The 27,065-nt window shown below is 40.7% G+C and overlaps 1 protein-coding gene across 1 annotated transcript; it reads right to left on the bottom strand.

Annotated features, from left to right (window-relative positions):
* Positions 1-477: 477 nt before the first annotated feature.
* LOC117675094 (uncharacterized) lies at positions 478-15,838 on the bottom strand. The gene is made up of 4 exons (XM_034433422.3): positions 15,414-15,838; positions 7,390-7,418; positions 5,870-6,568; positions 478-4,047 (listed from the first exon to the last, which is right to left on the bottom strand). Exons 2-4 carry the CDS (start codon positions 7,398-7,400, stop codon positions 4,020-4,022), a joined length of 738 nt encoding a protein of 245 aa, XP_034289313.2. The 5' UTR covers positions 7,401-7,418; positions 15,414-15,838; the 3' UTR covers positions 478-4,019.
* Positions 15,839-27,065: the final 11,227 nt, after the last annotated feature.

Below are 27,065 nucleotides of genomic sequence, written 5' to 3'. Positions count from 1 at the left end.
TTCTAGAAATAGTAGAAACACCCATGAAATTTTCTGACTAAATTTTGCTCTAAAGGATCTATTTTGTCCTTGTGCTGTCAAAAACTAAAACAGCTTCAAATGTTTTGATGTTCCCCCATTTTATAGTCCAAAGTTACATCTTTTATTGAATTGGCAAAATTGAATTTGTCAATTTGAATTGGATGCCCCTATATTATTACCCATCTCTGTCTCCTCCACCCTCTGAAACATAATGAATTAAAGTAAGAAGGGTAGTAAAGATCTTACAGTTTTCTTAGCATCTAATCAAAATAAATTACCCAGAATCTTTTGTGATGTGTCAACAATCAAAGTGTATTAAAATCACTTTGCAAGTACCGGTAAAAGCTCTTGTTGTAGTGGCAAATAGCTGAAATAAAACTTTTATGAAGTGTACTGTGTGTGGTGTCTCATCTTGAAATATGCTAAATGTCTAAGTGTATACAAAAAGTAACACCATTTTCAAAAAATATCAAATCCTGTATTTAAAGCCTCTTCGCTACCATCATACAGCAAATATTTGTCATCTATAAAGAAAAAAATACAGCAGCAGGTGATATGGTCTATACTTCAAAAGTGTGATTGCTTAATAATTCCATGTCATAAACAAAAGCAGTTAAATAAACATCCCAGAAACACAAGCCGAACAACCCACCCCAAACTTCTCAGCAGTTTTAGCTCACAAGGAACACAATAGAGAAACAATACAAATTTCATTGCATAACAAGCATCATGCCCCAAATCACTCACACATGAGACAGAAGGGTTAAAAAGGTTTTACTACACAGCGTCAAACTACAATTGCTTTCTGAAAGGGAGTCTTCTTCCACTGTTGGAGGAATAGTATCTCCATATGGCAAGGAAAAAACTTCTTAACATGAAGGAATAAGATAAGCAGAGATGCTGAACCCCCATCAAGACTTGCAAGCTTTGTTTTAGTTGGGCTTTGAACCACAGAGCTTGCCCGTTTTAAAAATCTGATTGTATCTTGTCCTTTCTTCCTGTGTGTGTGTATATATATATTCTCTTGGACAATACACTAAAGGATTTCCAGCCAGGTTATAGGGGGCGTGGAAAGGCAAATAACGTGCACAGGATGATGTCATCACTCATATGCAACTTACAGGCTAGCCTCAAATATCTTGATACAAGGAGAGAACTGTGTCAGCTGCATATCATCGTTTTGCTGCCTCTGCAGTTTTTTACAGTCCTCTTTGCCTCCAGCATCTAAGTGATGCATCGAAGGTAAATTAAAGGCTGACAAGAGTCTTTTGTAGGCAGAAAAGATGTTCGTGGAGTATTTCTGTGGAAAGGGGGCCACAAGGCATTGAATGTGGAATCATGCCACAAGAAAAATCAAGCAAACAGCTAATAGGCAAAACTTCCAGCAACGAAGGATGGCACAAATGCTGCTGCAGACCTATCAATGGAGTCTTTTCTGCCTTCCCAACCCTTATGCAGCAGAATCTGAATGATATGCAGCTTTCTTATGCTACAATCCCTTATTTGGAGCAACGGCTGACAACCTTTCTCAGGTGCACTGCCCAGAATCTCAGCCAATCACACCAGCAGTTATAACGTGGAGGAAGTCCTGCCAGAATACTTTCACTTCTAGTTTAAGCAGGGTCCCAGTCTGACATAGTTCCAACCCTACAACCGCTTACATAAAAGTCACTGAAGGTAACAGGACTTCCTTCTGAGTAGGTTTGTACTGGGATTGCACTGATAGCTAGAAACACAAAATCGTGTTTTTATCATAATTTAGCTTTAGGATGGGGAGAAATCAACATGTATTAGGGCAAATCTATTCTATTAGCTTGATTTTAAGATTTAGCAAAAAAAAAGTATTATCTTAGAAAAATTTTACATTCTTCAGGAGTTTGTAAAATTTAATGTTTCTATAGAGTAGGCAGAACACAGAAGAATTAATACTAACCTATTCTATATTTTGATCCACATTTATTTCATATAATTGCATTCACCTCGAGTGTTCTGCAAAGTATCACAAACTTGTATACTTTTATTGTCAGTCATATTTAGTCTTCATCACTGTAAGCCAACATAGAAAATATCTAAATTTTTCAAATCTGAACTGGAATTCTGACAAAGCTTCTTAGTATCTTTCCACAATCAAAACTTCTCAATACTTCACTTTAATATTTCTACATTATAGTGGATTCCTTTTTAAAGCCAATCATGCAGTATAAACTGGAGCATATGGAGGAGGAAGATGTCATCAGAGACAGATATGTTTATCAACCGTATACTCAAAATGAGAAAATGGGATGCCCCTACAATGAAGAAAAACGTACTATCCTCAAATAACTGCTTTAGATAATACAAAGTTAAATGGGATGTCACTTCAAAGTTCATTAGCACTAGAGCTCTCAATCAATGCTACCTGAAAATAGCTAATAATTTAGCTTGTGAAACTTGCCAAACTGCAGTTCTTAAGCTAAATTATCTGCTACTTCCAAAGATCACTGGAATTCTAAACTCATCACCCATACAAATTTCTGTGGTTTAAAGTTAATGGGAAGATGCAATATCCTTCAAGAGAAGCCGACCGTTGAGGAAAGACAGGAAGATAACATGAAACCAATGCAGGTGGGGGATGGGAAATGCTTACTAAACTAGGACAAGAAAGGATGGGGAAGAAAATGAAGAGCCTTTTCAAATTCATTTGATTTGAGGAAATAAATATTTCCACAAACACTACAGGACACATGCCTAAATCATATCCATTCTTACTAAATTAAGCTAGTTCATTATTTCTTAGGAAGAATATGGACTCCCTAAAAATCTCTCCTGCAAAGTTATTTCCTAAAGAAAGCTTGGAAATAGCCAATTTATGATAAATGCTAGACATCTGTGTTAAGCAAATTTCTGGAGACCACAGAAGGAAGTTGTCAACTGTTAGAACATGGACTTATCAGTAAGACAGTGATGAAATGTTGTATTCTTTGTGAACTGTGATAAATGAGTCCAATATATTTCCTCCATGGGAAATTCCACAAGGGATTGGCTTTTTGTTCATCTAGAAGTGAGAAAACTGTACATCTAGATTGTTGCATCTACTGCCAATATTAATCAAATACATTTTAACTAATTACATTGCAATAATCTAATGAGCATTAAGAGACATCCTCAAGTAGAGAAACTTTCCTGTTTAGTTTGTTATCCCGAGACCAGATGTTCACATGAAAGTAAAGTTTTCAAATTAATTTTCAAAGACTCTGGAGCTGCCAGAGAAGAGATTATACTGATTACATTCCCACCCCTTCTTGCAAGAACTTTTTAAAAGAAATTTTGCTTTGCAGCACACAAAACTCAAACTCTTCAAATGGTTTTGAGGCTCGCTCAAGCTAAATGTTTTAGCTTCAGACTTAAAAGCAGATTATTTTTAGATGGCTCACAACAAATATGATGGCTGATAGAGCTGGAAAACTCATGTCAGAAATATCTATTTGAACTACCTGAACATCTAAACCAAACTGATGCTCCCCAAGGTTGTTTGTTGTATGAACTAAGCATCAAATATCAGGTGTTCATCTCTACAAAGGTTTTCTCAAATAGAACAAATCAAGTCTGATACTGAGAACTGCTTTGAATTAATGTTCTTTGCGTCTCTTCAATTTGATGAAAGGTGCCTAGCTCATTTCTTCAGAAGCTTCTCCAGATAACTGAAATTATTTAAATTAGATGTGGTCGGTCAATCAGGTCAATCCTCTAAATCCGCAATTAAGAAACAGTTGTAGTATTGATCCAGGGTTAGTCCTTACTCATTAGGCTAATGTCACTTGATAAAATCTTGACTAGAGTAAGGATTAGAGAGCTGGGGCAGTCAACTTGTTTATCCTAATCCATCTCACACAAAATAAGCGTTGGAGGAGTGCTCCCTCACACCACAAATGGGCTGGCAGAACACAGGTAGGCTCTTCAAGACTCCAAAAGATTACTAAAAACTTTTCTGTGTAAATAGGTAGGGAGGCAGTACCTCATCAGCCTGCCACAAGTTCAACGGTAGGGCTGAAAAAAAAAGATAAACATGAAAACAATCAGTTTCTATTATTCCAAGATCAAATATTTTTACTTAAAAATAATGAAATAGAAAAGTTAGAATTTGTCAGATATGTATTGCCATTTTATATGAACCACCTGCAGCTTCCTGATGCCACTTGCATGGGGTCAAAATGAATAACATCAAATTCTGACAAGGGGAAACAGCAATGATTGGCCAAGAAACATTTGATACTTGTGACAGAATAAAGATAAAAGATAAGGAGTCTCTGCGGATTTTATTCTGCTAGTTGTTGCCGACTATAGGGGGCAGTGTTCATCCCTGTTTCAAGGCCATTGAGCCAGTGCTATCCAAAGTCATTTCCGCCGCATGACGTCATTGAGCATTGGGAATGTTACCTTCCCACCAAAGTGGTACCTATTTATCTCCTTGCATTTGCATGCTTTTGAACCGCTAGGTTGGCAGGAGCTGGGGAGATGATGGGAGCTTACCCCTGTCATGTGGCGCTTCGGTCTTGAACCTGGGCTGCCAGCTTTCAAGATGACAAGCCCAGCATCTTAACCGCTGAGCCACCACGCCACTCCTTGTGACAGAATGGCTTGTGGAAAATGGACACAAGTACTCATCGACTTACAACCATTCATGTAGTGGCCATTTGCAGTTACAATGGTACTGAAAAAAGTAACATGACTGATTTTCACAATTATTCCCACTGCAGCATCTCCATGGTCACATGATCAACACTGGCAACTGGCATGTATTTATGATGCTTGCAGTGTCCCGGGGTCGTGTGATCACCTTTTGTAACCTTCTGACAAGCAAAGTCAATGAGGAAACCAGATTCACTTAACAGTCGTGTTACTATCTTTAGAATTGCAGTGATTCACTTAACAATTGTGTTGTTATATCATTGGAAATTCTGGGCTCAAGTGTGGTCATAGGTCAAGGACTAAACCAATAAAATGGCATGCTTTTAAATGGCATCTGTTGGCCAGAGAATGCCACTGTCTCATACAGTGGCATTCTCTGTGGCATACATTATCTTCTAGCCAGACAACACACCATGTGAAGAGACTAGAATCCGTATGGAAATTCCAACCTTCTTACCAACAAGAGCCATGCCTGATCTTTCCCTTTTTTCCCTAAACCAACAGATATTTTACATACAAACTTTAAGGGTTACTGTAAACTGCACAAAGAATTTGTGTTTGCAATTTTACCTGGACATTGGATACAACCATCAACATCAATACCAAAAGTTTCTTACATGACATTTTATTAACAAAAGGTGTTATTGCGAACTAACTGGGCTCCACTACTCTTATATGGTAGGAAAGGCTTGAGTAAGTCATTGTTGGTGGAGATGCAATGAGATTAATAATTTATTTTAAATATATGTTATACAGTGCCCTATAATTATTCCTTTTCTAAGGGGATGAAGGTAATATCCTCACAATTTAAGAGTTTTGAGTTTGCTAAACCTGATGGTAGGACCAATTATTTTACATTTGTGTCAAACTCAATCATTTTAGAACTTTCTGAACATTTCTAAACAGCAGGGGAAGCCATCTTATTTAAAGATATTGGCCTTTCCCTGGAAATTGTCCAGTTTCAAGTTATGGTATGGGGCAATTATGAAGTTTAATTTGCCATATAAACAATGTGCACCCTAGACACATTTTGCAACCAACCAAGGCTCCTTAGACAAATTCACACAGAAACACTTGGAAGCCATAGCAATAAAAAATAACTATTTCAAACGGGTATGATTACTAGACTCCTTTGCCTCTGAAGTTTAGTTGCACCATAACTAGGAAAAATCTTACTTACATGAGGGCCACCAGGTATGGATGGTGCTCCAGCAGGCGCAGGTGGCACTTGGTAAGGATTAGGTGGCGTTGGGTACAGCCCTGGAGCTGGATAGGATCCTGTTGGCGGAGGAAATGGGGCAGGAGGCGAAGGTCCCCATGGTCCTGGGGGGACAGCTCCCCATGGCACTGTAGGAGCCGCCCCTGGAGTCTGAGTGGGAGTGGAATATGGCCCTGGAGGTGGATATGGCACACTAGGTGCAGGATACTGTCCCCCAACTGAGGCTGCCCACCCTCCAGTGGGCATGGATCCCCATGCTCCAACAGCAGCAGGGGGAGCGCCTGGTTCGGTGGGACCCCCATATGGCCTTGGAATCTCTGGGAAGGGCATGTTTGGTGGTGGATATTGCCCTGGTGGGGCAGGACCAGGGGGTGGATATGGAGCACCTGGAGGACAAGTAGAACCAGGAGGAGGAAAAGGAACTGGTGCCCCAGGGGGGAGGGAAGGATACATTCCTGTTGGTGGCGGTCCAAAAGGCACGTTGGAAGTTGATGAGCTAGGAGGCAAACCGGATGGAGCTGCAGGAGGAGCACTTGGTGCATTATTCCAGGGACTGGAGGTTGGCCATGCTTGTGGAGGCTGGCTGGGCTGTTGAGGTGGCTTCGTATTGCCCACTGAGGAACTCTTGGCAGGAGAACTATCCGGTAGAGCATCGGACAGCTGGGAAAACAAAATATCAGTGGGAATTTGTGACTAATGCCTGACCAATAACTTCTTACTCATCTACTATTTAAACTGGAGACAATGAAAGAACAACAGTGTGTGTGTGTGTGTGTGTGTGTGTGTGTGTAGAGGTGCATGTGTGTGCGTGTGCGTGCGTGTGTTTGTGTATGAACAGGCCTGTGGAATATGCCATGCTGGGAGCCTGATCCTGAGACCCTCTCAGTAAGGAACAGCTACATAGGCTAGTTCAGTGGCAGCAGTGGTTGAAGGCAGGGATGGAAGGCAATGAGAAGCTCAGAGGTGAGCCGGAAAGGCAAGTTGGTGGGATACTGTACTGTGCTGGAACATCAGTAACATTTACTGAGGGAGATGGGCAGTTTAGAAATATGAAATATAAATAAATAAATCTTTGGGGAGGAGACAGGGAGGGAGAAAGAGAAGGATAGTTGTTGAAAAGGATGTGTGTGTGTTGTTGGGAGAATGGATCTGTTACTCTTTTGATTACCTGAATGAGTAGTCATTAACCAAGGACTACCTGTATTCCAAATTGTCTTTGCGCTAAGCTGACCTACAGCTTCAGCAGAACTTCCAAAATGTGATGATTTGTTTCTGATTTGAAACAAAGAGCATTTTCCATTTTGGGTACACCCTTGCTTATTTATAGTGCTTATAAAAACTCACTTTATGAAAACTCATAAAAACTCACTTTTTACCTATTTAACATACTAGTGAAACTTTCTTTATAAAAACATCTCAATTCTTTTCATTATTTATTACAAACTGTTTACTTTATGAGACTGACAGAATGGACCACTCACCGAAAATTCATCAGCAGCTAACATTTTTCCTGAAAAAGAAAAACAATGATTAGTTTAATAAACTTCTGGCTGCAGTATACAAAAATAAAATAAAATTTCTTAGTCTGATTGCAGGATCCATTTGCAACTCTTGAGTTATACATCTTTAAGTCTGCCTTTAAAGAAGCATGCATAGGTTACAATTCAGGAACAAAGACTATAATTACAATAAAACAGAGAAAGATATGTTTATGCTTAGATGAAGGATTCTGACAAAGTCATGACAGAACTTGATAAAAGAGAGAAAGAGCTTGTCAAAGAATGAACCTTCGTCTGCCAAACACAAGAATTTTGCCTGTTTAATGGTGATTCCATCTTAAGTGAGCAATAAAGTGAGACATGAAACATTAGCAAAACCTGCTGGATGTCTCCAAAACCTGTTTTGGAGAACCATCAGACATTCTGTTTTGATCTTCCTGAATGGCTCTCCAAAACATCACAATTCAAAGATCTACCTGCCTGTATCAAGCCCCTGAGCTAATATAAATTGACAGCATAATGAAACATATGTGAAGAAGGGCTCCCACAGAAAAATGTTGTCCTCAGATATCTTTATTGCAGCTGGCATTATTCACATTTTTCCAACTTTAGTTATTAAATCTCAAATGTGTTACGGGTAGGCCTCGACTTACAACCATTCACTCAACGACTGTTCAAAGTTACAATGGTACTGGAAAAAAGACTTATGACTGGTCCTCACACTTACAACCACTAATAGCATCCCAGGAGTCATGTAATCAAAATTTGGTTGCTTGGCAACCAGCGTGTATTTATGATGGTTGCAGAGTCCCAGGGTTATGTGATCACCATTTGTGATCTTCCCAGAGGACTTTGGCAAAGTCAATGGGGAAGCCAGATTCACTTAATGACCCTTGCAAAAAAATGTCATAAAGGCACACTCATTTAATGGCTGCATGACTTAGCGGTGAAGATTCTGGTTCCAATTGTGGTAGTAAGTTGAAAACTACCTGCAATTCAGCCACACAAACCATATGCCAAATATCAAGGTTAGCCAGTAATGCTAAAATCTGCTTCTGTCATTTTCGGCATGAGAGAAACTCCTCCCTCCCCACTTCAATATGCACTTAGGAATTCTACCGAATCTGGCTTTGTCTTCCTGTGCTGAAAGAGGAAACCCATGGCCTCAGCTGTGTCATTCTAAAAGAACACATGCTGGCAAAGAAATTACTCTGCCACTCAGTTATGGAAAAGCTAAAAATAGAATTTTTTCAGCGGCAATAGCTAGTCCTCTACTAATCATCATTGTTGGCACCACACCTAGGATAGGAATGGGGAAAGATAAATATAACCAGATAGCTCTTGCTTGCTGCTTATTAAACTTAGGTTAGACTTAGCTGTGACCAAAAGTGGCACAAAGATTCTTGCTCATCTCACCCTAAGGAGGAAGCCTAGAAACAGGCTATACCAAATGAGAAGACAGCAATACTGAAACTCGAGTAATGGATCAAGAAGTATATGGAGAGCCATCATACTATACTGCCTGCATAACTTCTTTGAATATACTATTTTATGGCAGAACGTAACAGGAGTCTGAAGAAACAGCTTGAATTAGGCAAGCACATACAAACATGTGAAGACAGTATAATGACCATAAACTGAATTCTCTCAATTGATGGAACCAATTATCTCTTAAAAATACGTTTCAATATTGATAATATTTTATTTTATATATTTATTTATTTTAGAAATTTTATATTGCCGCCTATCCACACATGGCGACTAAAGGCAGCTTACATCAATATAAAAACATTTTATTTATTTAATGCATTTGTAAGCCCACCCAACTCAAACTGGGATTCTAGATTCTGGTTAGCGTAAACAAAAGTATACAGTAACAAAAATACATTTAAAAAAGAGCAACATACTACGTTGTAGCATGTAAAATGGCAGCCAAATGTGATAATAAAATAACCAAGAGATTCCACTAAAAACCATCCTATTGGCACTTGAATGGTGTTTAGTGGAATCTCTTGGTTATTTCATTATCAAAAAGAGGCTTTTTAAATGGCTTTCCTAAAGGCAAGTAGAGTTCATATATCAGAGGTAGATTGTTCTAGAATTCAAGGGCAGCCATTGAAAACATGTTTCCTAACTTCCATAAGATGATAATGTTTAAATGTGGGAACCTGTAATATGCCTGCCATATGGGAGTCTGTGGGATGGGCAGGTGTTCTTGGGAGAAGATAATCCCCAAGTAGCTCAGTTCTATTAAACATATTAAATACCTAAACACAATATTTAACACACTGTTCAATTAATGTTCTATAAACACCTTATTTTAATAATTTATATTAAAATTGGCAGATATAGAGATAACAAACAAATACAAACCAAGGAAAATATAAAAGAAAAAGTGCAGAGAGGAAAAAAAACGCACACACATTTTCCCACAGGAAGATTTCTTACCTTTTAGATTCAAAATCTTCATATATGTTTAATGGGATTTTAAATAACCCACAGGAAGGATTCTTATAATTAATTTTTAAAATTATTTTCAACGCATATGGTCCTTAGTTTGCTTATAATTTTCCAAAAATCATTGTTTAATCACCCTTTTGCTGTTTATTTCAAAGTAAAAAGAAAGTCAAGTCCTTAAATGCATATGAAATTTCTTTAGCTGAGAACTGAAGGAGAATCACCCATTGTAATGAAACTTTGTTCTGAAGGTTCTTAATATATAAAAAACCAGTTAACAAGCGATTTCCAGAAAACTGGAACCAGGCCTTAAGCAAAGCTGACTTTCCCTTAGTTTCCAGAGCAATAAAACTTGCCAGAGGCTGCTGTTTTATGGTCTCTTCACAGGGTGCTTTTGTATGGAATACTTCTGGGAAATCCCAGGACCTCATCTTTATCCAGACAGGAATTTCAAGATGCCAATCTGGTTGTTGGCACCTTGTTCTCCTGTGGTTATTGGCTCCGCTAAAAGCAAAGCTGTCTTCAGTCCTCCATTTTTCCCACTGGAAGTTCAATGTCCTATACATCCCTTAAATTATTTATTATACTAAATAATAATTTTGTTCTGATCACAGTGGCACTATATTTAGCAACCACAAAAAACTCTGGTGTAAGCAGAACTTTTAGAACAGAGGTCCCCAACCCCTGGGCCGTGGCCCATACCGGACCATGGCTTGTTCGAAACCAGGCCGCGCAAGCAATGGACAAGCGCACGTGGGGAACTTGGGCTCACACGAGTGGAACTTTATGTGTGAACTTAAGTGCCCTCCGCCTCCATTCGCACAAGTGGAGGACGCGTACACCCCCACTCTCACTCTCACTCTCTCTCTCACACACACACAAGGCCAACGTGGAAAGGTTGGGGACCACTGTTCTAGAACATATTTTTATTTTCCCAATGATTGACAAAAGACAACTAAGAAAACTATTTCTAAATCTTATACCATTCTTCTCATTAGCTAACTGATTAGCTGATAAAATCCCATGTAATTCAAAGAGCACACAGTTAAGCAGGATCAACTGCCCTCTGGCTTATATTCTTAAAGTGTAGGCAGCATCATTTTGCTTAAGAAGATGGGTACTAAAATATAGAAAAATATTAGCAGGAAAGCTGAAAGGTGCAAGGAATGTATAAGAAATCAGCAGAAACAAAATTGGCATAATAAAATAAAATTCAAATAAAATAAAACAATTACACTGTTACCATAAATTTTAAAAGAGACAAGTTCAGAGTTATTTCCTTTAAAAATCAAATGCATGGATGTGAGATGGGGAAATGTCTTACTAACAATATTAGCACAAGAAAATCTTGGAATAGAAACTGATTGCAAGCACAATTTTAGGTTGAAACATGTATAATTTCTTGCGAAAAGCGAAGTTTAATTTTATTCTGTTTTAGTCAGATCCAATCTCAAATAGTTGTATTCAGAAGAATGAAAAGAAACTGAAACAGGTGCCAGGACAAAAGGCATGATCATATGCCCAGAAACTATGTGTTTAATGAAGAAAGGATCACTTCCTGATATCTGCCCTTTTAGTTTTCCTTTATCAGAAGAGGTTGAAAGAACTGGGTATATACTTAAGAGTTTAAAAAAATGGCTTAGGGGAGATAAGATAGCACTTTTCAAACACTTGAAGAGTGTCACATTAAAAAAACCATTTCTGTGAAAGTCGCAGAATAAATATTTTGAATGATAGAAAGACAATTTCTGGTGCGACCAACAATAAGAACAGTTCAATAATTGTAGAAGAGTATGAAGATAACCCTGAAGAAGAAATGCAAGAGAAGTTATGTGAACAGCACTCAGCCATGAAAAGGAGAAGGGGATGAGAACAAAATTCAACCACGCTTTCAAGATTCCATTACACATAGTCCTCACCTAATAACAGTAATTGCAATCAGAATTTATGTCTCTAAGCAATGCAGACGTAAAGCACGTTGTGTGAATGCACCACTTGGCAATGGTAGTTCTGGCAGTTCCTCGTTACTGTTAAGCAAATCACTGCAAGTTGTTAAAAAAGGAGCTCATGTGACCATGACTTATGTAGGAGGGAGACTGGCCGGGGGGGGGGGAGTTAAATGGGGACTTAGTCTAGAATCCTTATGGGCACAAGAGGGTGAAATCCGAGCCCTCTTGAATGCCATTAAATCTTATGTAGTCTGATCCATGTGCAAACTGTTAGTCTGAGAAGAATCGTGTGTGTGTGTGTGTGTGTGTGTGTGTGTGTGTGTGTGTGTGTGTGTGTGTAGCTTGAGCAATAAAAGTTAATTCAATTCTTCAAGTGTGGGCCTGGTTGTTCCTGCCTGACACTTATGATTTCCTGCTGGCTTCCCCATTGACTGCTTGTGGGCAGGGAAGGTTGTAAATCACAAATTACTGTAAGATATGCAACAGTTAGAAATGTGAGCTGCCAAGCACCCCAATTGCAATTACAGTTGCCAAGCACCCCAATTGCAATTACGTGACTGTGGGGGCACTGCAATGGCTGGAACTTCAAGGACCAGTTGTAAGTAGCACTTGTTTATCTCCATTGTAAGTTTGACCAATTGTGAATGAGTGGTCAGTAACTGAGGACCATGTGTAATATATCCTGCAATAAAGTTCCAGCAGTTCTTGGCAAGTAGTTTTAGGCTATTTCAGCTTAAGTATAATTGCTGTACGTGAAAGGAATCAAAGATGCTGATGATAATTTCAAAATCACTGGAGGCTAATGCTCTAGTTTATTTGACTTTAGTCAGGCCCTATCTTAAGTGTGTGTAATTCTCGGAATGACACTTTAAAAAGGTTTCAAAGAAATTGAAACAGGTTCAGGCAGAGAACAATGATTATTAGAGTAGAACTAAACCCTATAAAAAGAGGTTGAAGAAGCTGGTGTACTGTCTTTAGTTTTGCAAAAAAACAATTGAGATTCCTGGCAGGATTTCAAGATTTGTTCACTTTCATTCCAAACTAAAGAATAGATAAAAGTGGATTTAAATCACAGAACACTGATTCCAATTGAATGTCAGACAAAAAACCCTTTTCTAATAGTAAGAGCAGCTCAATAAGAGAATAAAGTTGCCCAAAAGAGTGAGGTGCTCTCAAGTGGAAGCTGGACAATTCAGGATGCTGTGATTCAAGTTGTTGCGCTGGGCAGATCTGACGGTCTCTTCCAACTCTTGATTCTAAAATACACTCCTTTTCTAAAGAAGCTCAAATATATAATGTAGAGATACCAGGTGGTTCAGTCTCTTGAAAATATGTATATGTTCCCTGTTTTCTCAGCCTAGTCTGAGAAATCTAGTTCTGATTTACTCTTATAAAAGAAACCTGTTCTTTTAAAAACACCACAGAAGAATGTGACAAGGAATTTCTCTGAACTTCACCAGAGATGTTAAAGCTTGGTTTAAAATATCCAGACAAATTACAAGATATAAGAGAGATATAGAATAATCTCTGCTGCTATTTAGCAGCCATCTGGAATTTTGTGGTCCAGATATGACAGCCCTGTATTTCAGAGCTAAAATCCAGCTTTCTTGCTAAAATACCTAATTTGAACAAACATAGTTTAGTAAATCACTTTCAACTGTAGCCAGAACTTTAAAAGATACTTTTCACAACAGGAAGGCCATATTTGCACAATATTTTATCCCAGTTAAGAGAACCATAATTTACTGAATTAGCCTAATATCCTGGATTTGTACAATACATTGAGTAACAAACAATATTGTACATAGTGTGAATCCAGTCAAATAATCCTTATTTTATGGAGTATTAAATTACACTTTTTTTTAAAATTTGATTTATATGCCGCCCTTCTCCGGAGACTCAGGGTGGCTTACAATGCGCTAAGCAATAGCCTTCATCCTTTTGTATATTTATACAAAGTCAGCTTATTGCCGCCACAACTGGGTCCTCAATTTACCTACTTTAGAAAGGATGGAAGGCTGAGTCAACCTTGAGCCTGGCGACACTTGGCAACATTTTCTCTTGATTGATGCTAAAAATGTTCCATTTTCCATCCAAAATATTTTTCAATCTGTACACTCAGAATGGCAAGGTCAAGCAATGTACCTTTGCCTTAATACTCAAACTTCAGGAATGTGGTTTTGTGTTCTGCAAGTGGTGGTGTTCCGTGATTTCATCATCTTTGACACGATATCAGGAAATTCCCAGATATAATTTATTTCCTTTACTGAGGACATCATAAATCCCCATTATTTGGATGAGCATCTTTTAGGGATCGTTAAGAATCTGAATGAGATTATTGGGCCTCTGAATAGCGAAAGACTTACATTTTGACCATGAATAGCAAAAGACTTACATTTTCAAACCCCAGAATCAAAGGAAAGTCACGTTGCACAGAACCAGCAATCTCAAACTGCTTAAAGGCAGCACAAAGGAAGTGTTTGGGAGCCACCTCCATTAACTGAGCCACCTGAGCTTACAAAGTGCAATATCCCAGTTTCCTATGCAACGCACTAAAAGTGTAGGATGGTGCGTGAACCAAGTCACTGCTGCAAGATAGAATAGAATTCTTTATTGGCCAAGTGTGATTGGACACAGAAGGAATTTGTGTTGGTGCATACTGTAACTTTGTTGCTTGTATCCTTGCAATTTATATTGACTGTTTCCTAATATGATTTGATTGCTTATTTGTACCCTATGACTATCATTAAGTGTTGTACCTTATGATTCTTGATGAATGTATCTTGTCCTTTTATGTACACTGAGAGCATATGCACCAAGACAAATTCCTTGTGTGTCCAATCACACTTGGCCAATAAACTTCTATTCTATAGGCTCTCAGTGTGCATAAAAGATACATTCGTCAAGAATCATAAGGTGTAACACTTAATGATAGACATAGGGTGCAAATAAGTACAAAAGCCTAACCCTACAGCTTTAGATAGGTCTGTATCAGGGGTGAAATCCAGCAGGTTCTGAAGAACCGGTAGTGGAAGTTTGGAGTAGTTTGGAGAACCAGCAAATACCACCTCTGGCTGGCCCCTGGAGTGAGGTGGGAATGGGGATTTTGCAGTAGCCTTCCCCTGCCACGCCCACAGAACCGGTAATAAAAAAAAATGTGGATTTCACCACTTGTCTATACGAGCCAGCAAAATAATCGCCCTCCTCGTTCAGCTTCCTCCCCACGTTACGGGGGGGGGCGAAGCAGGCCGATTAAAACAGAAGAAGCTCCTCTAAAAGGTCGCGCGGTGTGTTTGTTAGCCAAGTGGGGGCAAGAAGCTCTTTGACCCCCTTCAACTTAACGCCCTTTTTTCGAGGCCCTTTTCGGTAGCCGCTCTAACGCTGCAACTTACCTGAAGCGGAAAGCCCACTCCTCGGGGAAAGCCCACGGGCGGTTCCGCGCGAGCCAGAGGGAAGGAAAAAACGGGCAAGGCGTCCGCTTAGAGGAGGCCCAAGAGATTTAAAAAGCAGAGCGAGGCCTCCTTCTCCTCCCTCCCCCCGTTCAGCCCAAACGCCAGACAGAAAGAAGGAAAAGGCCAAGGCCAGGCCGCGTCCACTTACCTGGCCGCGCTGAGGGAGCTTGACGACAGAAGGACAACCACCACGGCGACAACGGCCGCCGATGCTTGCTTGCTTGCTTGCTTGCTCGTTCGGTCGCTTGTTTGTCCCTTCCTTCCTCCCTCCCTCCCTCCTCTCTCTCTCTCTCTCTTCTTCTCAACCAAGCGGAAGTGAGCGTTGTTGTCACTTTACCTCTGCATCCGCCTTCCCGGAGAAAGAGGGGGGGGAAAGACCCTGATCACGTGACAAGGTCGCCAGCTAACAGGCTTAACGCGACTCTATTGGACGGATCGGGAGGGCACGTGATCTCCACCCGCCATTCCCGGGCCTTAGTTCTTCCCGCGGCCCAAATAGGCTTGCGGTGGTGCGCCTGACGATCCCTGATCAATTTGCCAGGTGCGAGGCCTTCTTCCTCCTCCTTAAAAGGCGGTGTCTTCCCTCCCGCCCCACAGCATCTCCTAGTGGTGGGAGGAGAAAACTACACGTTTGGATGACCAAAGGTGGTGCTTTTTTTTTTTTCTTTTCCTTTTTTCAAGAGGCAAGTGGACTTTCTGGGTTTTTCTTTGAAGACACGTTTTGCTTCTCATCCAAGAAGCTTCTTCAGCTCTGGCTGGATGGTGGGGAATGGAAGGATTTATACTCCTTGCAAGATAGCTGGTCATTTGGATTCTTTTAGCGAGTTGTTAAGGCCACCTTGGAGGTTTATCTGTGTCCTCAGGGTCACCTGAGTGGTGCAAATGGGCAAGTGGAGCCTTTTTGGAACTGCTGAAAGGACATATTGAAGATAGATGATGCCGTATCCATCCCCCTCTGTTGAGAGAGGGCTGTTCAATTTTGACATAGATGGCCTCTTTGATCCCTCAAAGAGTGGTCCTCTCTGTCCAAAATGTGGACTTTGCTGTCTTCAAAAGAGTGGCCTTTGTCTTTTAAATGTAGATGTGTTGTGCCATGTGTTTATGAAGTGGTTGTTTTGTTTCCCCAATGTACAGATCTGCACATGGCTCACTGCATTGTACCGCATATACCATGTTGCCCAGTAAAGCACCTTTGAGACAACCATTTATTTAATTTGCCGAACATGTACTAGATAACAGGTGTAAGTATAAACATGGACATGAACAAGGAATAAGTACATGTAAATGGGGACGGTAGGAACGATGGTGCGCTTATGCACCCCCCCTTTATCGACCTCTTAGGAATGTGGTGAAGTCCATGGTAGACAGATTAAGGTTGAAGCTGTGGTGGTTAGAGGATGTAACAACAATAATAATATTATAATATTAATATAATAATGAAAATAACCATGACCTGGATGACTGAGAATCTCCATAGACATACATGTTGGATTAAACTGGATTTGCGTTTTGCACGGGAGAAGGAAAGCTTGGTTTCCTTGTCTCAAAAGTGGGACTGAAACTCCAGTTCCCCTCGAGAAATCTATTATCAAGAGCCTTTCTAAAAGGATTGGCACAGGCTGTTGGCACCTCTATGATGAGAATCGCATTTTCGTATTTTGTTGTCAACTCTCTTCTTAAAAACGTCCAGTGATGAAGCACCAACAACTTTTGAAGCCAAGCCATTCTCTATTTGATAAGTTCCGTCCATTACTTCTTGTCTTGCCCGTAGGTCAGTGATGGCTAACCCTTTTTGCTGTCGCGTACCAAAAGCGGGGGGAGCATGGGGGGATTGTGCGTGTGCGTGCCCACACCCACAATTCAATGCGGGGGGGGCCGCGCATGTGTGCACGACCCCACATGCTTTCCCCGCTTTTGGCATGCGATGACACGGTGGGCCTGGTAGGCCCGTTTTTTGCCCTCCCCAGGCTCCAGAGGCTTTCTTGGAGCCTGGGGAGGACAAAAACGGCCTTCCTCATCCCCGGAGACTGGAAACGGGCTGTTTCCCGACTTCCGGTGGGACCAGAAGGCCTGGAAATCAGCTGGCCGGCACACGCATGCACGCTGGAACTGAGCTAGGGCAACACTTCCATGTCCACAGATATGGCTCCATGTGCCCCCTGTGGCATGCGTGCCATAGGTTCGCCATCATGGCCGTAGGTGCTTTGGCAAATAAGTTAACACCCTCTTCTCTGTAACATCCTCTCAAATGTTGGAAGACTGCTCTCATGTCAACCCTAGTCCTTATATGGCTTGAAGTTTCTAGTTCTTAAGAACACATAAACAATCTTGGAAGGTGTTGGCCAAGAAATTGATTTAAGATACCCACCGATGAAGTACAGGGCAATACATCCATTTTTTACTCGTAAAATTAAAATAGTGATATGTGGAAATCCCAGTGAATCTTAAAACCAACCTAAACAAAACTAAGAGTCTGCAGTATATTTTGAAGTTGTACTTCTGTGACACTTATCCATAAATATTTTACTCATGGTTTACACAATCTGTTTGCAGGACATACATGATCTGAGTTCAGGTAATAAATTAGAGGTAGATGTGATTGACCTGATGACATTGTTGTACAAACCCAGCGAGAATTAAAAAAAAAGGGATGCACAAATGTGTTTAAATATTTTCGGGGAGGGCTTGTTTTTGGGGAAGGGCTTATTTTCAGGGGAGGGCTTATATTTGGGGAAACACAGTATTTTTCCATTATGTTTTCTAACCCTATAGCTTTACAATTTTTCAACATGCTTGGATAGACAACTAGAATGATAAAATAAAATTGAATAGTTCTTGCAGATGTTTCATTACCCAAACTAGGTAGCATCACTGATGATGTTATCTAATTTGAGTATTGAAATGTCTGCAAGAAAACAACCAAGCTCAGAGAGCACCAAGTGCCCCTCAAAGCTAAAAATGATTTGTGGGAATAAGAAAACAAAACAAACTTTTTAAAATTTAAATATTTAAAATAGGAATATATATCTTGAAGTATATTTGTACTTCAGGGGACTTATTTATCCTCGAGGTCTAGGTGGTCCTGGCACCATCTGCCAAAAAGAATCCGCAATAACATACTAACCATTTTCTGAGAATACTAGGTCATAAACACTTAGGAGGGCCTACCATAGTAGTAGAGGATAGTACGACTATACTGCAAGTCATCAACAGAACCAGCTCAGAGTTAATGAGCTACTTTTGGGAACTTTGCTACACTCTTTAAAGATATGCATGATAATTAAATCCATCAGTTCAAAACAGATGGATTTTCCTGCCTTAACCGAAAGATCAGCTGTCTCTTTAACTCATAGAAATTGTGTGCTGAAATAGTCTCTGTCTCTTAAGATATATGGGTCAGTCTGACCTTGCTGGAGGTTCTGTTTTATATGAAGAATCATTCTCTCTTTGAAAGGATGTTCAGTTCAAAGGAAGAACAAAATCCTTCTCCCCGCGAAATGTTGCAACACACAGGCAGCAGATTGAATCACAGCTGTACAGATCATTTTCCCACATTGTCCTTCAATATGACAAGACCTAGAACTCATATTTCTCCATATTTTGTGATTAATTTAAGACTTCGTTGATTTGTTTGTTTATTTAGCGTGTTAGCTCGAAAGTAAACAATTAGAACTAGCAGAACATTGCTAACAAAGAAACGTGAACTGCCCATGCGCTTGGCTTTTACAATTATTCATTTAGCGACCATTCAAAATTACAACAGAACTGAAAAAAATAACTTATGACCAGTCTTATTATTTATTTATTTATTAGTCCAATTTATATGCCGCCCTTCTCCGTAGACTCAGGGCGGCTTACAATGCATTATAGCAATAGCCTGCATACTTTTATGTATACACCTGCTTATTAGGGCTTTCAGCCCCTCCAAGCGGTGTTGTTCTATACAAAGCTGGCTTATTGCCCCCACAATCCGGGTCCTCAGTTTTCCTACCTCGAAAGGATGGAAGGCTGAGTCAACCTTGAGCCTGGTGAGATTTGAATTCGCACTAATTGCAGGCAGCTGGCAGCTAAGTGCTAGCACTTAACAGCACTTAGTCCGCTGCACCACTGAGGCTCTTAGTCCGCTACACCACCAAGTCCTAAGATTTATGACTCTCACAGCATCCTCACAGTCACGTGATCAAAATTCAAGTGCTTGGCAAGAGGCATGTATTTCTGACGGTTCCAGTGTCCTTAGTCACGTGATTGCCATTTGCAACCTTCCCATCCGGCTTCCAACAAGCAAAGTCAATGGGGGAAGCTGGATTCGCTTAATGAACATGTGATTCACTTAATGACTGCAATGATTCACTTAATAACCATGGCAAAGAGGGTGGTAAAACAGGATACAACTCACGTATCATTTGACTTGCTTAGCAATTACCGTATTTTTCAGACTATAAGATGCACTGGAGTATAAGATGTACCTTAGTTTTTGGGGAGGAAAATAAGAAACAAGCTGATTGGGGGTGGATCAGCCTCCCAGAATACTCCCAATCAACTGTTCCCAGAGGTGAACTTTAACAACAGGCTCGTTGGTTGTGAGCTCTGCATTTTGCTTTCTTTTCAGCTTCTGAAACGGAGATTTCAGAGGCTGGGCGGGGCTACATTCGGACTATAAGACGCACCCAGATTTTCACCCTCTTTTGGGGGGTAAAAAGGTGCGTCTTATACTCCAAAAAATATGGTAAAATTCTGGTCCCAAGTTATGCACCAGAGACAAATTCTTTGTGTGTCCAATCATACTTGGCTAACAAAGAATTCTATTCTATTCTGGGAGAGCATTACAGGTAGTCAAGGACTACCTGTAATGCTCTCCCAGGACCTACTGAAAAGATCCAGTCTTCAAGGTTTTCTGAAGGACAATAGCTACTCACAGTCACAATGACCCTAACCCTAACTCTAAGCCTAACCTTTGGCAAAAATACCTGAGTTGCACAATGTTGGGCCTTCACAAAACACCAGCAAAGAGCTGTATTTTTCTCTTGGCTGCCCTCGATTGGCTGTTAGGATTTTTGCCGTCAACTTCTGGTAGCTCTAGGGTCGGTCCTCACTTTGGGGAGAAGGCGTAGGATTAAATATTTGATTATATGTAGTCCTTGATTTACAACAGTTTGTATAGTGACCATGCAAAGTCACAACAGCAGTGAAAAAAGTGACTTTTGACCATTTTTCACACATACGACCTTTGCAGCATCTCCATGGTCACATGATCAAAATTTGAATGCTTGGCACCTGACTCATATTTATGACGGCTGCAGTGTCCCAGGGACATGTGATCATCTTTTGCGATTTTCTAACAAGCAAAGTCAGTGGGAAAGCCAGATTCACTTAACATCCGTGTTATTCATTTAACAAATGCAGTGATTTACTTAACAACTGTGATCAGTTGTAAAATGGGGCAAAACTCACTTAACAACAGAAATTTTGGGCTCAATTGTTGTCATAAGTCGAGGACTACCTGTAGTTGGGAAGAAATCTATGTCATGATAGGGAAAGGATTTGCTATACTTTAGGTCAGGAGTGTCACAGCCCGTGGGCCGCATACCTCATGCGCTGGCCACACCCACTCCTGTTTTAGCGAAGGGGAAAAAGTTGCAATACATCACGTGACGATGTGAATTTGACACCCCTGCTTTAGGTGAACATCCAAATCTTGCATGATCTGGTCAGAGGCATCTAATTGAGCCTTACTGTGCACTCAATTGCCAACCAACATGGTCAGCAAGAGACCAATAGCATCTTTCATTATTTCTGTTTAGCATGGGGGATTTGAAGCATGCTGCTTTAGGAATTTCTCTAGTACCTTTTTAAACTATTTAAATTTATTTATTTTGAATGGTCACCCATTTCACCAAGTGACTACGGATGGTGACTAAAATGTAAAAAAAAATAAAAAAGACATTTTAATGAATGCCAATATTAAAAAATATAGTAGCTGAGAATAAAACACCGAGATAAATTGGTGGTTGTCACTCCATCGGAGGGCAGCAAAGATTTGTCTGACTCTGAGAATTCGAGGTTAATGTTTCTGGTCAGGAGTTTACTGTCAGAAGCTTAGTGACTTTTGGTGTTTTGATGCTCTTAGTAGAGCTTGCCAAGTTTCCCTCCTGAGGGTGTTGTCTGGGCAAAGGACAAGTTGTTTATTATTGGGAAGACAGATACTCCACACCTTGATTGTGGCATTGTGGAAACTATCAGTCATGTGTTGTGGGATTGTGATCAATTATTCACTGAAGGGGAGAGGTTTTTTTTCTGACTCATTCTATTAGCTCCTCTATTTCATCACTAGCGAGACTGAGGATCATCCTTACTGGTCATTAGCTACTAATTGCAAAAATATTCTTCTGTCATCCTGCCTCCATGAAAAATTGAAGTGTTAATTGATAATTTTCTAGAAGGTGGTACTAGTGGGAGGCTCTGGTCCATTCATGCACTTTTTGGTGCATTATGGAAGTGGTTTTGCACTGCTTATTTCTGAAATACTTTCTTTACATCCAGGGGTGGGTTCTACTTACCTTTACTACTGGTTTGCAACAGGACCATGCACGCGCACTTCTGCGCATGTGCAGAAGCTTCTGCGCATGCGCAGATCACCCATGACATCATGGCGGATGGGCAGAGCCTCCCGCTGGTTTTACTACCGGTTCTATAGAACTGGACCGAACCGGAAGCAACCCACCACTGTTGATGTCCTACTCTAGTCAGCAATTCTAGAATTTCCAAGGTATCTCAACCAAGTACTATTGTATGTGTGTATGTGTGTGTGGGGGGGGGATTCTCTTTACAGTAATTTCCATGATATTCAAGGTCAGCTAAATGCTAAATTGCAAGCAGTGTCCCTAATTATATTGTGCGTACATTTCATAATCTCTCTATTTTATTCCTAATGAAGTGTTTCTGGCTGGGGAATTCTGGGAGCACTGCTAATGAAGACTGCTAATTTTTCCCCCCATTGAACTGTTTTCATTCTTATCACTTTTGTTAGCATAATATAATCCTGTTCAACATTTATGTGAAGCCGCTGGGCGAGATCATCCATGGCTTTGGGGTGAGATACCACCAGTACGCTGATGATACCCAGCTGTACATCTCCACCCCAGGCCACCCCAACGATGCCCTTGAAGTGATGTCCCAGTGCCTGGAGGCTGTGCGGATCTGGATGGGGAGGAACAGGCTCAGGCTCAACCCTTCCAAGACTGAGTGGCTGTGGCTCCCGGCATCCCGATATAGTCAGTTGACTCCATCACTGACTATTGGGGGCGAGTCGTTGGCCCCCACTGAGAGGGCTCGCAATCTGGGAGTCCTCCTGGATACGCAGCTGTCCTTGGAGGAACATCTGACGGCTGTAACCAGGGGGACCTTTTGTCAGGTTCGCCTGATCCGCCAGTTGCGGCCCTTTCTTGATCGGATTCCCTGTGCACAGTCACTCATGCCCTCGTCACCTCTCGCCTTGACTACTGCAACGCTCTCTACATGGGGCTCCCCTTGAGGACCACCGGAGGCTCCAACTGGTCCAGAACGCAGCAGCGCGGGTAGTGACGGGAGCAGCATGGCACTCCCATGTAACACCGCTCCTGCGCGAGCTGCACTGGCTCCTAGTGGTCTTCTGGGTGCGCTTCAAGGTGTTGGTTATCACCTTTAAAGTGCTCCATGGCATAGGGCCTAGCTATCTTCGAAACCGCCTGCTGCCACCAACGACCTCCCATCGACCCGTGCGCTCCCACAGAGAGGGTCTCCTCGGGGTGCCATCAGCCAAACAGTGCAGGCTGGTGACCCCCAGGGGGAGGGCCTTCTCTGTGGGGGCACCTACCCTCTGGAATCAATTGCCTCCAGAGATAAGGAGAATCCAAGACCTCAGTGTCTTCCGCCGTGCCCTTAAAACCTTCCTTTTCCAGCAAGCCGGGCTGGCCTAATTTTTTAAGTGTTTTTAAGTGTTTTGTTTATTGTTTTTAATTAATGGGGCCAAATTTATATATATATATATTAACTGTATTTTAATATTTGTACTTGATGTTTTTACTTGGCTGTTCACCGCCCTGAGTCCTCAGGGAGAAGGGCGGTATACAAATTCAAAATAAAATAAAAAATAAAATAAATAAATAGCTGAAATCTCCACCCCGACCATTTTCCCGCCTGTTCTTCAGGTTGCTTCTGATAAAGATAACGGATTCATTAGTCCTCTAATTCTTCCAATTCTCGGGGCTATTAATGTAATGCCTACCAGTTCCTCTTCCCATCTGTGAAGAGAAGTTGGAAAAGAGTCTTTGCAAAATAGCAGCCAGTGTCCCTTGGGAAGTTTGATGGACATTTCAGTGATAAATTGAAAGAAGGAGCTTACCGGCTTCCTGCACATGAGCCCTGCTACAAGTATCACAAGAGACTGGAGTGTTTTTAAGAGTAGGCAGTTGGTTCAAATTAGCTCACTCAAGTGCCTGCTAGCTAGCTAAAGGGGAAGGGGGGAGGGATAGAACTGGCCCCCTGCCCTGCTTTAGAATCAGGCAGTGCCCGGAAAAGAAGCTTTCCCGCTCGTTGAATAAAAGAAGAAAACTGGAAATGCTCCTGTGGCCTTGGGCAACATCTGAGGAAATCAAATGTATGGTTGAAGCCATCAATCGTTTCCTCAAGTCTCTAAAGGAGACAGCTGCATTGTTATATTCAGTCCCATCATTATCCTTCTTTGTCACTGCAATCTTTTTATGATGAATGCAAGCCCCATTCTTCTGCTGAACACTGATTTAAGCTTAAGGTTCAGCCACTCGATGCTTCAAAATCCACAGCAAAGCCATTTTATATTAGGCCAACTCAAGATTACAAACCAGCGTGGAAGTTTTGCGGTCTCAGGCATTCTCCATCAGATATAATAGAAAGCAAAGGAGAACGGAAAAAGATGTGAGAGAAAAGTTGATGGCTGATGTTCTGCTCATATGTGCATTTTGTAACATAAAAGAAGATTAAAAAAATGAGAAGGAATATCAGGCCCTACCATAAACCCCGGGACAATAAAATAACTGGAATTCTCTAGATAGCATGTATATTGAAATCACATATGTTGTTATTTATTATATTTTGTCCACTTTTTCCCAAACTTTTACAGTGATATACATAGTTGTCTCTCTCTTTTACTTTTGCAAAATCCTATGAAGGGCTAGGGGAAAAAAAGTTATTTAAAGTAGAATGATGTCAACCATTAAAGTCTTTTAGCAAATTATGATTTTTTTTTCTAAACTGAAACAATAAAACAGTTAATATGGCAGTGAAATTAATAATTAAAATTAACAGTTAAAACGGAAGTTAAAAGCTTGTACAAAGATAGGTAATTTATGGACTTTTGAATAAATTAATAAAGACGCCAGTCTCCGATCTCTGCTGGGAATACATTCCAGACAGTTGAAGTGGCAACAGAGAAAGCTTGATCTTGGTTGCTGTCAGATAACCTCATGGCAATGTGTGCAATCTTCTCAGAGGATCTTTATTTATCTATTTAGTTATATCCTGCCTTTATTATTTTTATGAATAACTCAAGGCAGCGAACACATACAATACTCATGTCTATGGAGATTCTCAAACATCCAGGTCTTGGTTGTCCCAAAGAAGCTCTTTCAAGAGTTAACTGGATTTTCTTTGTTTTTCCTTGAAGACATTGCTTCAAGAAGCTTATTGGATGAGAAGCGAAAAGTCTTCAAAGGAAAAAAAAAAAGGAAGTCCAGATGCCTCTTGAAAAAGCAATATGGGATATGCAATATTCCTTCTCCTATTTTCCTCACAACAACAAACCTGTGAGGTGACTTGGGCTGAGAGAGAGACTGCCCCAAAATCACCCATGTGCCTTTCATGCTTAAGGCAGGACTAGAACTCACAATCTCCTGATGGGCCCCAAATCATTCAGCCGGCTTTCATGCCTAAAGTGGGACTAGAACTCACCGTCTCCTGCTTTCTAACCTGGTACCTTAACCCCTACACCAAACTGGCTCTGCAGTTTGTGTACAGTTTCATAAAGAAAGAGGCTTTATCTTAAATAACACAAAATCATTCACTGAGTTTTATGTCTGAGTAGAGATTTAAACTTTGCTGTCCCCAGTTCAATCCAATAGTCTAAGGATGCTCCTTATGATGCTGAATTCCAAAAAGCCATAATCCCAGTTGGTTTCTCCTGTCCATTGTCAGCAGATGGAAGCTGTATTCCAATAAGAATAAAAAGCACAGGTTTAAGAGAGCTGACTTAGAAGTATAGCTTGGGGCAGACTTTCTGCCAGCTGAATCTACACAAAGGGTGGGGACTGTATTTTACAAGGTGACATGAACATTGAATGTTGTCCTTTGAGGGAGGGAAGATTAAGTGTATAATAAATAAATAGACACTATAGAAAGACCAAAGGTTAACGCTGTACTCCATTCATCACAGTGAAACTGCATTCATCACAGAAACAAGCACCCCAAATAAGTTACTTATCCAGAAAAGGGAGACGTTGTCTTTGAGAGAATGTGTACACAGACACAGGGAAAACAGGAAAGAAAGTCCAGGTAAAATATTACTAAATCCCCCACCCCCTCCAACCCACTACAAATTTTCATGGATTTTTCCAGCATATCTGAGAAACTATACTATACAGATAGTCCTTGACTTGCAACCACAATTGAACCCACAATTTCTGTTGTTAAGCGAGACAGGTGTTTGATGAATTTTGCCCCATTTTATGACCTTTCTTGCCACAGTTGTTAAGTAAATCACTGCAATTAAGTTAGTAACATGATTGTTAAATAAACTTGGCTTCCCCATTGACTTTGCTTGGCAGAAAGTCGCAAAAAGGGATCAAATGACTCCGGGATGCTGTAACCCAAATCCAGCAGGTTCTGACAGTTCTGTAGAACCGGTAACGGAAATTTTGAGTAGTTTGTAGAACCGGCAAATACCACCTCTGGCTGGCCCCAGAGTGGGGTGGGAATGGAGATTTTGCACTATCCTTCCCCTGCCATGCCCACCAAGCCATGCCCATAGAACCGGTAGTAAAAAAAAATTGGATTTCACCACTGCTATAACCATCATAAATATGAGTCAGTAGCCAAGCATCTACTGAATTTTGATCATGCTATCACGGGGATGCTGCAACAGTTGTAAGGGGGAAAATGGTCCCTAAAAAGTCACCTAAGTTACAACAACACTTTTTCAGTGTCATTGCAACTTTGAACAATCATTAAATGAACGGTTGTAAGTTGTATTAAAATTTTTTAGTGCTGCTGGAAATAGCCTCATCCACTTTTGTTTCTAAATAAGAAGCAGCAATTGGCTTAGCTGGTAGGTTAATAATTGTTATGCCATGTTTTGGTGTGCTGTTAAACAAATTCCCTACAAAGAGAAAATGGCATAAAAGACATTTCTGGAAGCCAAGCTGTCAGTCGATCACAGTATCACATTTAGCAGAAGATCAAACAAGGGTACAACCGTCAGTCAGTCCGCGGGCGGCCCCCTCATTGTGCTAGGTAATTTGAAATGGTCTCTTGGGCATTAAATAGTTCATTATTTTGTTGAAGGAGAGGCAGGGAGCAGGAGAGCAAGCATGTTGTGAGGGGGAAAGATTGTTTTTTTTCCCAATGATATTGAAACCCTGACAAGTTGATCCAACAAGCTTCAGGCGAGTGAAAAAAAAATCAATGGGGCTTCATAGATAACAGCAGTAACAGCAGCATGGAGCTAATGCAAGAGGATTGTGTTCCTAAATATCAATATATTCATTAATTTCGGAGACTTGTAGGCTGCCTG

This window comes from Pantherophis guttatus, chromosome 1 (genome assembly GCF_059756535.1).
Source record: "Pantherophis guttatus breed Tessera chromosome 1, ASM5975653v1, whole genome shotgun sequence".
Classification (NCBI taxonomy): Eukaryota; Metazoa; Chordata; class Lepidosauria; order Squamata; family Colubridae; genus Pantherophis; species Pantherophis guttatus.
This window is presented reverse-complemented; position numbering and strand designations above follow the sequence as displayed.